Below are 15,423 nucleotides of genomic sequence, written 5' to 3'. Positions count from 1 at the left end.
CCATATTGCTATGAGCTTTACTTTTTTCTTATTCCAATTAACATAAAGCTTTTTAATTAATATGATCTTAATGATACCATACCCACATTTTTCACCATGTTTCATCATACAAATATGGAGGTTGTTCTGGTCAATGGACCCACAGGTAGCTACTGGAGAATATCTGTGCTTGTTCATACTATGAGTTGACATCCTGACATCAGACAGCATGACCCAGGTTCACTGAAGAGTATCAGTAGCCTTAGGTCCCAAATTAAGGCAAGAGCAACAGAAATTTAACAAGATGACAAGGAGAACTGGGGAACAATTAATGCATACAGCAAGAAAGTGAAAAAAAAAAAAAAAAAAAAACCACAACAAACCAAACCCACAACTTACAAAGGCTACAAATACACTAAATGCCATGTTCTAAAATATTTTGTGGTGCTGAATATTATGTAAGCCTTAGCAAAATGATTTTGGAACAGTTATTTTGACTGGTTTTAGGCTAACTTTTTGTAAATAACTTTTTGATTTCATTTTTTAAATTTTTGTGACTTAAGAAGTTAGCTTACAGAGGGAGGTTACCTGAAACTGCACCAAAGGCAGGCAGATGATGTTAAAGCTTTATCTCACAGATCCCACTGTCCTGAACAGGATCAACCTCACTGTTAGTGGGGTCTCTCCAGTACACTGACTACTGTACTGTACCGATCCCATCAATGGCCAAGTAGCCAGGCCAAAGTCTTGATTAGGTCTTTAAAGCCCTCTTTTTATTATTCCCTTAACATGGCAGCAATCTGCTTGCAGACCCCTGCCAAATTTCACTACTGATCATGACATCTTGTCAAATGACCTGAACAAGCCTCAGCCAGGTAGCTACATTCCTCACTATGACTAAGTGGCATTGTGGCATCTTGCTAAATGGTCTCCCTGTTTTACCTCAGAACTAGCTTCAATGATACTTTTCAGAAGCGTAAGGCTTTTTGTGTACATATATATCTTCTGTGAGACTGAAAGTGCACTGATATTTGCTTTGTAACCTAATTAGAGGTGAATGGCAGTGCGTGAAGAAGGGTAGATACTTCAGAGCACTGCTCAGTGTACCGCAAATGAAGAGGCCCCATCACCACTACCACAATAGCGGTGTTTGCAGCACAAGAGGCGAGGGAACAGCCAGCAGAAGTGCCATTTTCTTCTTACAGAGTCCAAATAAAAACACATATAAGAGGGATTTGTTTGTGCTGCTCAAAGCAGCATTAACTCTCCCTCGGCGTTCAGTGACCCCACCAGATGGGTCACAGTACACAGATGCTGGCGCACAGCCCTTGCCTGCAGAGCCACCAAGAGCCATGCAAGAGACCAAAAAGAAGTCCACAGGATGAATCTCTGTCCTTCCTTCCCTCCCTCCATAAAATCACATTTTAGATATCCAAGTCCAGCCAAACCCACTCATTTCTGTGCCTTTGCTAGTCCCCTCCCCTTTAAAAGGCTCAGTCTTCCCTTCCACAACCTTTGCTTTACTATGTTTGTATATAGAAGATTGTACTATTGTTCATAAAGTGCTAGGAGATGAATGGTGTTATATAACTGCTAGTTACTGTTTTATCATTTTTTAGAATGATGGAAAAGTAAAATGGGAACATAGACTCCCCTTGGGGCCAGGCTGAGCAAACTAAAGTTACGTTGCTGGTGATCAAAAAGAATATGCACTTCAGCATCCCCAAAATGGAAGAACGGAGGGGTAATGCATTTCAGTACATACTGTCTCATACAAAGTGACAAGCCATTAATAACTATGGCATATAGGCATGTGTGGCATGAGAAATCTTCCATGATGTAGCTCCTAGTCACAAGAGTTTGTTGTTTTTTTTTCTTTTTTACATTTGCAATAATTTGCTATTCATTAAGCTCTGATATCTTGTGGCTTTTGATATTCCAAAGAGATTTCATTCAGCTTGCTTTTCATTCCAGGTCAGCTAACATAAAATCAATAATGATTTGGACAGATTTCATTCTTGTAATGAGCCTAGAATCGGCATACAGCCTAAACTCTCTCCCTGATTCACGTTTAAAGGAGCTTCCTGAGTGATTTGGTTCTCTCATATTCTTTTGTGGCAGAAATTTGCATTGACATGCGTCAAGGCTTCTGCACTGTTTCTATCCCAGGCACAGATACATGCTGCCTACTGAACTCAATGAAGCTTCTCAACACTGAAATCGGTTACACCACAAGCCTCACTGCTGAAAAGTGCAACTATACACTCATCCAAGCCAAAGTTGCAATTCTTCATGCAGACAAGTTTGGTATTCAAGTTTGCAACTGATCATGTCAAGAGGACTGCTCTGATGAGCTGGAATCAGCTCTCTTTCTGTAGTAGGAATCTGGTGTTCTGATTGCAGTGTCCTGCAGCATCAGGCTCACAAACTGTGCTATGTACCTAAAAATCTGCACCAAAGTGCAGTGGTTTCAGCAGGGTATGTAGTTCATCTTTAACAATCACAAAGATCTAGACTGCAAAGATCTTGTACATCTAGAATACCTGCTGAATGATGCTTCACTTAAACATGTGCTTAAAGCTGAGCCCATGGTAAGTGCTTTGCTGAATTTTCATCTAACCCTGTTTCTGGACATATTAGTGTCTGGCAGTAACCTGTCTCATTAGAAAGCAAATCCTTTACTGCTCTGTAAGACAATAGAAATTACACATCCATGTAAAGAAGGTGTCAAAGTTGAGTTTGCCTGATCTGTGCTTGACAAGCTTGTTAAAAAGCCAAGCCAAACAATATTTTCAACTATATTTCCAGACTAATTGGTTTTCTTTTTATTGGCAAGTTCTGTTGTTTTATTATGGAAAAACGCAGCATGTTCAAACTGAAGGTCAAGGAATTATTTGACAAACTTGCATACAGCCCTGTGCAGCAATCAGGGAACTATGCTCTCACAGAGCTTGAGCTCGATGTGGACAAATCCTACTCTCAGCTATAGCAGGACACACATGCTAGAATCCAGAGCTGATTTGCAGACTGGCTCCAGTGGGAAGTTAAAGCCCCCTAGCACCTTGCAAGACCAAGTCTTGTGGTATCTCTGCAAACACAAAGCGAGGTTCAACAAGCAGTTGTGATAATCTAACAGTTCACTGTCACTGAAGGGTGAAGATTCCACTCTTCCCTGTCTCCTCACTTCCCCACACCACCAACCTTCCCCATACCTTCCTCACAGTGGCTCTGGCACCCAGTTGCTTTCCAACACACAAATTGACAGAGGAGTATCTACTTTGTTGCTGTGTTGGGATTTTCTGCCAGATCAGTGAGTTCAAGCAGCTCCTGGAAGAGAAGGCAGCACTGGCACATGTACTTGCACAAGGACAGAACCATTTCAGTTTATGCAACAAAAGGGTACACAATGGGAGGAAGAAAACTGAGAAGGAAGGAGGAAGACAAGTGCTTCTCTTTCAATCAGCAATGGGCTTCTAAGATCAGGTAAGCCCACCCCCCACAGCCCTGATCTGCTTTCACCTGCATCCGTTTTACACCAGTGTTACTCCACTAATTGCAACAATTACCATTATGTAATTCAGACCGTTAGCATCCAGAAGTCCTGGCCATAAGCCGGGTTTCACTGCTAAACAAGGGACTGTATATACACATTGCGCACCGCCCCCACCCCATCCCCCCCCCCGCCCCGAAGCTGACAGTCTAATTCAGCACAGTGTGCAAATGGAAGAGCAAACTATGGAAGATAAAAGCCGTCAGGAAGGTGAGGGTAGTAGTTAGAGGAAGACAGAACCAAAATTTGATCCTGAAAGACTCACTGAATTGTCTTGGTACTTATTCAGGTAAGTCAGATGTAATCACTGAGAGTAAATCAAACTACTTGCCTTAGTAAAAAGCTTCACTCTAAGTCCATCAAGGATCTAGATAGATCTCAGCATGTGCAACAGACAATTACACCACTTCTTTCTTTCATTTTAGATTCAGTCTCACCAAAGGGCTAATTCTGCACTTCACTTTGGTGCAAAAACTCTCACTAAGGCAAACAGATCTGCCCGAGTCTGGAGTGCCGCTGGACTGGGCACTTTGTCTTGTTGCAGACAGTTTCTCAGCATATTACAGCATAATTCTCCATCTAAACAAATAAGAAAATCAATCAAGAAATCAACATTTAAAATTAATGTGAAAGATCCTGTTCTCTATTATCAGATTCAATTTCCTTCCTCCTCACCCCTGGGTCTTATGTTGAGCTTTGTGACAGTTCTTTATACCTAACATGAAAAATACTACTTGCTTGGCACTTACCATGCCTGTTCCACTGGATAGGAAGGAAAAATATAATGCATTTGGCCATTACCTTTAAAGAGCATGGTAACAGACAAGTAATTTGTGTCTGAATGAATGTCAAAGTGCTGTTTTACAAAGCTCATTTAAATGTATCACATTGCATATATCTGAGATGCATAAATTATAATCCTGATTTAATATTTACTTAGTTGCATAAGAAAATTTGTTAGAAACAAACCTTGAGTGTTGACAATCAAGACTTCTTTCTCTGCTACTCTTGCTGTGCCACTGTATGTGGTAAAGGCATGAAACATCCCTCAGCAATAAAACAGAAGTTTGAGGGGAAAACAGAAAAGTTCTTTGCAAGAAAAACAGTAATACAGCTCTTTGATTTAAAGATGCAACTCTGTGTCAGTCTTCACTAGTAAGCTGTACAGTGCTGTGTTATCAGGATGAAGAGAACGTGTCACTTGTCTTTCAACATCTTAACTGTAAAATCCACAGCACTGAAATGGTTTTGTTTGGAAATAAAGGAAAACAAGGATGTTTTTTGATCAAAGGTGATGCTTTCCATCTGAGTCCGAGATATAAGCCACGCAATGGTTATTTAAGTAGCACAGCATGCCATGCTGGACTCTAAGTGCCATCCGTCTCCCATCTATGATAATTAAAAACAGTGAACTGTGTACACAATGGTATGGATACATAAAGGTGACTGATATACATGTCAAAGTAATCTGGAGTGTACAATGAAAATAATTTTGTAGATATTGCACTCATATTCTATTTTGTTGTTAATCTGTCCATTCCCTAATGCTTTTGATCTGTTGTGCACTTGGATCGAACCAGTAACAGCTGACAATATTTTTTTCTTTTGGTCTCAAAAATATAATGAAGGTATAAAACTGTAAAACTACCAAAAAAAAAAAAAAAAAGCTGCACGTACATTTTTGAGTGGGGACAGCAAGCATAGGACTGAATCATTTAGAAATTCTGAAACAGTAAGGTAATTAATAAAATTATTTACAAAGAAGTATATCTACAATATTTAATAATTTAAGGCTCACAAGAAACTAACATATCGATGACAATAGAAGTTTTCTGCTACAGGGTTAAAAGCACCAAATTCACTTCACATACTAGATAACGACATCTGTACTGATCACAAGTGGAAAACTCTGAAAGTGCTGATCTGCTAATGTTCCTAGTGCTTTAATGATGTCGTATTTCCCAGGAATAAGAAATTCCCTTTCGACCATAAATACAGTTATACAGGTATAAAATATGTTGGAATAATTTCAGTTTGAAACTACAGTACAAAAAACTTCAACCTCCCTCCCCCCCAATCCATTCATTCTCCACACACACATCCCCCAACTCTTTAATACTAAACTTGGAGCAACTGAATTGGTTACAAATGACTCATTTAAAACGAACAACCATTTGCTAAAATAAGTTTCTACAAATTACGTTTTGCACTGTCATAATTTACCAGCTCCTGCATCATGGAGCGTAGCTTATTCTTAGTCTATTTTAAAAATAGGTGACCCTTTGTGTCATGGAAAAAGAACATAAAAACATGTATTCCTGGAGGACTGCTCAGGACAGTGATCAATTTATAAAATATAGCCTAATTTAAAAAACTAACTGGTACCAAAAAGAGCAGTTATAGTAGCAAGTTTCTGACACCAGCAAATCCTTCTGCATCTCTGAACTCTAACTCTGTCTTCTCCTTACAGGTCTGTTTCCCTATTGGTGTCCAGACAGAGAGCATAGAGGGATTTTCTGAGATCTACGTTACTTTTAGCTTTGATATTGGTTTTCTCTAAGGAACTGGTGCCATTGTTGAACCCCTCACTGTTTTCCAAGTGCACAACAGATTTGTTCAAAGAGTTTCTACTTAATCTTCTCTTTGCATCTCCCCCTGCTGTGCTGCCCTGAGCACTACTGTGTTCATCTTTGAGGACAGGTTGCTCTTCATGATCAGTCTCTCGGTGGTAGAAGTAGTTGAAGTTGGATACAATGACAGGGACAGGCAGGGCAATGGTGAGCACACCTGCGATGGCACACAAGGAACCCACTATCTTGCCCCCCACAGTGACAGGTCGCATATCCCCATAGCCCACAGTGGTCATGGTTACTACTGCCCACCAGAAAGCATCAGGGATGCTGGAGAAATGAGACTCAGGGTCATCGGCCTCAGCGAAGTAGACAGCACTGGAGAAGAGGATCACCCCAATAAAGAGGAAGAAGATGAGGAGGCCCAACTCTCTCATACTGGCTTTCAACGTCTGTCCCAAGATCTGTAGCCCCTTGGAGTGCCTCGAAAGCTTGAAGATCCTGAAGACTCTGACCAGGCGGATGACTCTGAGGATGGCCAGGGACATGGCTTGCTGCTGGCCCCCACCCCCATTGCTACCACCAGCCCCAGGCTGCTGCTGCTCATGGGCCAACTCAGTGCCCAGGGTGATGAAGTAGGGGATGATGGCCACGATGTCAATGATGTTCATGATGTTGCGGGAGAACTCAGGCTTGCTGGGGCAGGCAAAGAAGCGGACAAGGAGCTCAAAGGTGAACCAGATCACACAGGTAGTCTCAATGATGAAGAAGGGGTCAGTGAGGCTACTGGGTGGCTGCATGGCTGGGGAGTCCCCGGTTGTGCCATTCAAACCTCCACTTTGTGGAGGAAGAGGCACAGGCATCTCCCTCTCATCCCTGAATTCTGGTAGGGTCTCCAAGCAGAAGGTGATAATAGAGATAAGGATGACCAGCACAGAGACGATGGCAATGGCCCGGGCTGAGCTGGAGCTCTCAGGGTACTCAAAGATGAGCCAGACCTGGCGTTGAAACTCGTTGCGGGGCAGGGGCTTCTCTTCCTCTTTGATGAAGCCCTCGTCCTCCCGGAAGCGCTCCATGGCCTCCTCACCCAGCTGGTAGAAGCGGATCTCATCGGCGAAGACATCAATGGAGACATTGACAGGCCGGCGGAGCTTGCCCCCTGACTGGTAGAAGTAAAGGATCCCATCGAAGCTGGGCCGGTTGCGGTCGAAGAAGTACTCATTGCGGAGCGGGTCGAAGTAGCGCATACGCTTATCCGGGTCACCCAGCAGAGTGTCGGGGAACTGGTTGAGGGTGCCCAGCTGGGTCTCGAAGCGCAGCCCCGAGATGTTGATCAGCACCCGCTGGTGGTGCATGGCGCCCCGGTTGGCCGCTGCCGTCGCCGCCGCCTCCTCCTCCTCCTCGCTGGCCGCCGCCATGGCCATGCCCCGCCGGTGTCCCCCTTCCTCCGGGGGTCCCATCTCCACCCCCGCACCGGGGCGCGGGGCGCGCGGCGGCGGTTGGGGCGGCAGGGGAGCTCCGTGCGCTGCCGCCCCGCCGCTGGGGCTGCCCGCGCTGCCGCTGCGGCGCCTCCCGCCGCCTCTCTGGGGGACCGGCGGGGGCCGCTCCCGCTCCTCGTCCGCCGGCAGCGGCGGCGGTGGCGGGGTGCCCTCCTTGCCGTCGCTCAGCCGCGGCGCGGCGGCGGCGGAGCCGGCGATGTGGAGCAAGTCGCCCCGCCACCGAGCCCGAGCGCTGCCGCCGCCGCTGCTGCCGGCCGCGGCATCCTCGCTGCCCGCGATGGCCGTGGCGCCGCCGTTCTCCAAAGTCACCAGCGCGATCTCCATGGGCAGCGGCGGCAGGAGGCTGGCGCGTCTGAGGCGGCGGGCATGCTACGCTCGCCTCCCCGCCGCCGCCGGCCACCTCCGGGCGGCCGCCCTGCCCTGCCCTGCCCTGCCCGCCTCCGCCTCACTGCGCGGCGGCGCGGGGCCGAGCGCGGCCCGGGGGAGTCTCCTGGGGACCCGGATATGAACGAGCGATCATTATATTATGGTCACTTGACGTCAAAAAGGATTCCTTCTCCTCCGCACCCCCATGCAGGCAATGGCAGCCTCCCCCGGGCACCGGGATCCCGCATCCTCCCCCGCCCCGCCCCGCCGTGCCCCGCCCCGCGTGGGGTGCTCCGCACCGGGGCAGGGACACGCTCGGTGAAGCGGATCTCAGCCCTCGGGAGCGCGACGGCCCCCGGCGGTACCCACAGGTGCCCACAGGTGCCGTCGGACCGCCGCGCCGAAGGGTGGTTTTCGGCAGGGGCCGCACGGAGACCGCTCCTGAGACAGGCGACGCCGGGCAAAGGGGGTGGCGCGGCCGCGGGGGCACCAGTGGCCAGGTTGGGGGGGCCGGGTCGCTCTCCGTCCCGTGGGGCGCGGTGGACACCGCCCGCTCCCCGGCCCTCCCGGGGCCGGCCCCCCGCCGCGCAGCCCCCGCCCCTGCAGCAGCAGGGGATTACGGTGCGGCCCCCACGCGTGGATTACTCGGTAAAGGGATTCCGCGCAGGGAGGGCTCCGGCTGTAAACCCCCATTCACCTATAATGAAAATCATAATCGTAAACCCCGGGGATTCCTGGCGCCTCTTAGCATATGCCCGCCCCCCCCCCCCCCCCCCGCCTCCTCCCAGCGTAATGAGAACAAAGGAAGGGATTGGGTATTTTTTTTTTCCGCTTTGCTTTGCTCTCCCCCTTCCTCCCCTCAGTTTATCATGGAATTGGTGCAGCTCCAGAAGGTGCTTCCTAAACCAGCAGACGACAACGTTTCTGCCAGGCTGCCTTCACATTTGCCTTTACAAACGGGACCGTACTTTCCCTTTCATGCACAAGGCTTATACATTTCAGTAGATGTACATTTTATTAGAGAAAAGGAATTGAAGCAGCTTTACACAATGGCTTCAGTTACAGTTTAGTAATACAATCAATGCTAAGATCTTATTTTCTATATTCAAACCATGGACTCATCTATTCTAGTCAAGGTCTAGAGTGAAATATACTAAATATATATACAAATACTCTAGGATGAAAATTCATACATATATATACCATCCTGATCTTGGGGAGTTTCTGGGTTTCTCACAAAATTAAAGTAAGTGAAAAACTATTTTGCCTTCCAGTTGGCATCCCCGAAGTGACATTTTTACTGAATCCTTATGGTGGTACTCACAGCTCCATTGAACAGTTTACCTAGATTCACTGAAATTAGTGGGTTTTCACTTAATTTAAAACATTACCTCTGTCTATGAAATATGCTTGAAGATAATAAAAACAGTGCCAAAATAGAAAACTGTAATTATATTAAATAGTTACTGTAAGTGATGATTTGCCCATGACATGTTCTATAATGTATCTCTGAGAACTGAGCACAGAATCGCTTCACCTGTGCGGGTGAAGTAAAGGACCACTTTACTCACACAAGTAATTTGTAGAAGCAAAATTACAGGTAAGTTTTCTAGAACAGCCATTTGAAAATAACAGTCCTTTGATTTACAATTATTTAATGGAATAATGTATCAAACCCACAAAATGTAGTATAATACCCTTTAGGAGTAGCACACTCTGCAATAAATACAGGCATACCTGAGCGCCCCGACATATAACAGCTGATCTGTTACCAATGCATGTCAAGGATTATAACCAGGGGAAAAGCTTGCACAATGGAAAATGATTCTGTTTTTCCAGCTCTGTCAGCTCCTCTAAAGCAAGATATTCTCCCTCCAAATCTTGCCTCAAGAATAATAATTTATTTCAAGAGAAAATATCCCTAGTTAAGTTCATCTAGATCTCCTGTAGGCAACGTCAGTCAAAATTAATAACTTGCACCCTATGAACCGTGGTGTTTGACCATCTGTCATGGAGGCACCTGAAAACCACTCTAAGCAGATGTAAACTTAAACCAGCTTTGATTTGGAACTGAAACCAAAGAACAGACCGAAACCCTACAACAGAAACCAATATAAGCCAGGAGATAATTCAAAATCTATCAGCACCCTGGCAACATTTAATAAACTGCATGCTTGATGTACCAGTTGGGGATATTATTACCATACAACCACAAAAGACTGATGATCCACAGCATGTTCTCACTCACTCAAAAGAGAAGCCTCTCTCACTCAAGGCTACCCAGAATAAATAATCACTTGTCCAGAGGTGGGACCAAGGACTCATTCGAGGATATATCCAGAAGAAATAATCGCTCACCAAGGAGAAAGTGGGGACACACAATCCTGTTAAGTCTCCTTAGATGGCATCCCTAGTCTAAGGGTAGAGCTCTGATAACAGTTCTGATGCTCTGAGAAGATCACTTCAAGCGGGTCTTCAGCGGGGGGGCCATTTTATAGCCTGGTTTGATCTGACTGTGGCAATAATGAGCACGGTCCAGAAGCTTCTCTGGGCCTGGACACCTTGTTGGCTGAGGACCCTGACTATTGACTAAGCTCCTCCTTTATCCCCCAGCTGGGGAGGAGGTGAACATCACTGGTGTCAGTGTGCCCCCAGGGGAGGGGACATAATGGTCGGCATCCACCAAGGTGCATAAGGGAGGATGGCCACAGTGGGGCACAAAAGGTGCTAAAGAGCCACCAGTTGCCCTATTGAAAGCTCTGGACCTCATCAGGGTGTGTTCAATTGCCACCACCACAACAAATACCTACGGAGTCTGCTCAGTGAGCATGTCCCTTTCATAGGGCCAGTCACAGGCATCCACAGACACTCAGCTGTGCTTCATATGCGTATAACCAGTAACACAACAGAAAACAGATAACTTGCCAGCACCTGTGCCTGCTCACTCGCCTCTGTACTTTTTTATATTCACCGTGCTGGTCCTGTGTGTGTCCTTCTTCCCACCTGTAAAAGCCCCTTCCAGGGATCTTTTCCCACAAGGGTCACGTTTAGCCTTTGCTTGCAATCACCATAATCACCATTCATTTATGTGACCTGCTATTGCATTATAGGAGTCCACACAGGCTGGAGAACAAACCCCAGCCTTCTAGAGGGACATACACATGCCATCCATCACAGATCTCCCCTTTTCAAGCATCCCTCTTAAAAAAAAAAAAAAACCCACATCCATTCCCAACCTTTTTCCTACTCTTCCCTTCTCAACCCTAGAGGCACTTTCAAAAATTTCCTTATGCAGTAAGTATCCTCGGGACTGTGATAGCCAGCCTTCTGGAGACACAGTCTAGGGGGGCTGACTGTGGGCACTGTGCAGAGTGGAAAAGGTGCACAGAGGGCTCATAAACTTGCTGCTTCTCAAGGGGTTGTATCCATTCTCCTGCTTCTACATCAACAACAGGGAACAGCACTTCTTTGACACCTGGGAGAGATTATGCTGAATTTAAGTTCCCCCTTTATTAAAATCCAAGTTTCTAGCCCTTCTTAATGTTGTGTTGCAGTGTTCACATCCTGTATTTGCAGGCAGATGGGATTATGCTAAAGTGCAGGAAAAAATATAGACTTGCCCACATTCATCCTTCTGAATGCCTCTCTGAAAAGCCTATGAAGAAAACGTACATTATTAATTGATATGGCAGAAAAATACAGCTGCTCTGTATAGTGGATGTTCTATATAGCTACTTTGCAGCTTTAACAATTCTGAGAATCTAGTATGGTATCTATATATGTGGATACAAAGGAATAGGGGAGAAAGGGGTGAGGAGATGATGTTAAAGGGGAAGAACATCTACTCCAAGAAGGGAATTTGCAAAACGCAGTTCTTATTCAGCATCCCTGTTTTTCCGAGTGTGGTGAAAAGACTCTGAACACTTTTTGAAGAGCAGCAGTCCTACCAGAAGAATGGCCAGGTACTGGAGAGAAAGGATGACATGCAGAATAGTGGGACATATCAAGCGCTGACATGTGCTACTAATGTTTTAACCAGGTGCTCCCTGACAAAGAATTTACTTGTCCCCATACTTGTGATTTAACAAAAAGTATTTTCTACCCTGAGCAGATGCACACATGTAATCAGTCCCATCGATTCCAGCACATCCACACCAAACCTTGCCATTCTTTCCAGCTCCCACTGCCACTCAGCTCTTCTAATCCAGTTATAATGCCTGTTGTCATCCCCTCTTACTGGAATGTGTATTTTTTTTTCCCACATCTGGTCCACACAGCACTAGTTGCTTATTCTGCAGCCTCATTTGCAGGTTTTCTCCCACAGTTGTAAATGGGACTCCCCTGGTTAGGCAGCATCAAGGGACTGCCTAAATGTGATACTTCTAAGATTCCTTACTTTACCAGCTAGCACCTATTGAGAGTCTCACACAAGTTTTGCAGAAGAAGAAACACGGTGTAAGCTAGAGATTCTCTTATCTTCTACCTGAAGGCAGGTCTGTGTCACAAACACTACTTTACCAACCCCTCCATGAGGAGAAGAAAAGCACCATACCCTCATGCTCTGTACAGCATCATGCCATGGACATGAATAATACATGTCCACGCTCAGACCTGTGTAATCATGTATGTCACATATGAGGCTTCTTTAACTGCCTTCCAACTGCCTTCCATCAGCATTTTCAGCTTTTCACTAGCCTCCCCCTGCTCTTGGATGCAACTGCCTGATTCAGGCTGTCATGGGTTAATGAGCAGCACCCAAACATGCCATTATGCAGCAGGAATGGCAGTGGTGTTGCTGCCTGGAGCTGTCATTCGGTGGGACACTGCCACAGAACAAAATGACTGACCCATTACATATGGGGCCTCACATGTTGAGAAGCAAGCCATGGGGGTAGCCTGCAGAGGCTGCATTCATCTACCTCCCCACAGACACACTGAACATGCTCTGGAATACCTGACTAGAGACACCCTGGACACCTCTTTTCACAAATATTCCTGCTTGGGCCATCCCTATTACTGACAGTGACTGTGAAGCTGCAGCCTCACCAAATTAAATATACGATGCTGAAATGTGGAGAGACATACACCAGCATCTAGAGGCTTGATCTGCCCACAGTGCTCTCACTCACTGGTGGCAGGACTAGACATGTCTGCTTTTGACACCTTTGATGGCGACAGTGACCCCACAGTTGTGCCTTATTGCTCTACATGCGTCAACCCTTTTTTTCTTCTCATGTGTTGAGCAAATAACATTCCCATCGTGGCAGATGGTGAGGAAGTCAATCTCAAGCCCAGAAGAAACAAAAGGGGTTAAAAGCAAATCTGTGCCTCCTCTACTTGGTTAATTCCCCAGCAGTCTGATCCTGTGTTGAGATGATTCAGGCCAGAGAGAGAGACTGCCACAGTCCCCAAGGGAGACCTCAGAGAAAAGACTCTTATTTCCTGTTCAGGAGGATTAAGTATAAGGCCATTGACAAATCACAGTAAACATCTGGATGTGAGCACTCTATCTCTCAAGGCCTAATCCATGAAGTTATTAATTAATGAATTCAGCAAATTCACACTGTTCTATATATAGGGTCAGCTGATCTTTTTTAGTGTTTGGCTTGGAGGTGTTTTACATCTGGATCAACAGATTTTTATTTATTGTACAAAGCAAACTACTGTATTCTAGTGTTGCTTAATTAATTTTTTAGAGTAATTATCCTGCTGTTTTTAAAAACCATACACTGCCATATTTTCTGGTAGTATCTATATATAAATCCAGTACTTAAAACCCAGCTATGTTCCTGCATTTTATATTGTTTTGCAATTTTAAGTCCAGGTTCCTCTGGAAATTTACTATCACACACTGATGGAAAAAACATGTAATTGATTTTCTTTTCTGTATTTTATTTTGATTAAAATGAGAATCCCTGTCGTTTATCTTCAGAGAGAAAGTAAGCATTGAGTAAATGGTCTGGTTAATTCAAAAGTCATTTGATCAGAACATCCATAATTTACATTGACTTGAATAGTAGGAAAGATGCTGAGCACTAATGATATCAAGCTTATTCATTTAAAGAGACTACTTGCACTATGCTTTACATCTTGTGAATGTGAACTACTCTGAGAACACATAATGACACACATTTTATAACGGGGAGACCTGCACACAATTCTCCCCTTAAAAGTCATGTATTAAGCTCAAATAACACTACAGTCTGCTCAAATGCAAAGCAGACCATGTAGCTGAGTGCACTGTTTTTTCACACAGCTGTGCCATTTTGTTTCCAGTGCAATCTGCAGGCTTTGTTGTTGATATTGGTGGAATCAGCTTTTGGCCCAGAGGTTTTTATAAATCCAGCTGTGACAGGATATTTTCACTTCACCCTCAAAGCTTTGGATGCTGCCAGACAGCATGAATCATCCAAACTTGCGATTTATAATTTCCAGTCTTTTTGACCTAACAGTGCATTATCCTGATGTAATCCTTAACTCGAGGGATGTGTTCTTAAAGGGGAAATCTCATTCTGTGCTTTTATTCTCTTTGAAATTCCAGGAGCATGTACCTCTACTCTCAGGCTTTTGCTTCTGTCACAACAGGATGCCCCAAGTGGACAGTGAAAACTGTGATATCCCATTATAAAACAAAAGAATGAAGACAAGTGAGTACACTCAAAAGGAGGAAAGAATAAAGGCCTGCAGAGCCACACAGATATATCTATGCAATTTTATCCTCACTGCTAGTGCAAGTACACTCACAAATGAATTCTGTTTACATCAATGTTTTTGTAATGGCTGTACTCGATACCATCCAAAGCACAGTGTTTCTGGGCAAACTTGATTCCTCCCTATTACTCAACTGAAAATACTTCATTTTCACCCTATGGCCATATGACAAAAAGCTCTTACCAGTTCAAAAGTGCAAGATCAGGCCACTCACTCGGGCTGCCAGGAAGAGGGACAGTAATAGATAGATCAAAGGTTGCATGTCTGGGACAAATAGTTATGGTGGTGTGTGAATTAGGTGATCAGCCACTTATTTCAAGTTATCTGCAGGCAAATTGTTACCAGTGGTGTGGCCAGTCACAGTCCAGAATCCATTGATGTAAGATCTCTTATACACAGACACAAACTTCATAGGCTACTTAAAAAAAGTTAAATGACATGTTTACTAATTTATCTATCTTTAAAAGCTGTGGATTTGCAGAAACATTGGATTAATCTCATCCAAATTTCCTTCTAATTTCTAATTTTTAAGCAGTCAAGAATTATGAATGAATCAAGGAAGATTAAAATATGTGATGCTTACTCTGGTATAAAGTTATTAGTGAAGCCCTTGAAATTAGTACCTACAACCTGAAGAAGTTTATGTGAGGGGAAACTGAGGTTGAGACCTACCCATAATCCCCTCACATACAGGGAAAAGAGCTAAATTCATTAGATTTCTTTGTAAGCACAGCTAATTTGTCCAACT

The 15,423-nt window shown here is 44.8% G+C and overlaps 1 protein-coding gene across 1 annotated transcript; it reads right to left on the bottom strand.

Moving 5' to 3' along the window:
* Window positions 1-5,554: 5,554 nt before the first annotated feature.
* LOC309444307 (potassium voltage-gated channel subfamily A member 1-like) lies at window positions 5,555-7,955 on the bottom strand. Its single transcript, XM_082062006.1, has one exon. The coding sequence runs from the start codon at window positions 7,920-7,922 to the stop codon at window positions 5,994-5,996; it is 1,929 nt and encodes a 642-aa protein (XP_081918132.1). The 5' UTR covers window positions 7,923-7,955; the 3' UTR covers window positions 5,555-5,993.
* Window positions 7,956-15,423: the final 7,468 nt, after the last annotated feature.

Source organism: Streptopelia decaocto (genome assembly GCF_964273445.1).
Source record: "Streptopelia decaocto genome assembly, chromosome: 1".
Taxonomy (NCBI): Eukaryota; Metazoa; Chordata; class Aves; order Columbiformes; family Columbidae; genus Streptopelia; species Streptopelia decaocto.
Note: the sequence above shows the minus strand (reverse complement) of the source record. Positions and strands in the feature narration are given on the sequence as shown.

Excerpts from the sequence above, each read along its gene's own strand:
- LOC309444307 (XM_082062006.1), bottom strand. The coding sequence starts at position 7,922 with ATGGAGATCGCGCTGGTGACTTTGGAGAACGGCGGCGCCACGGCCATC.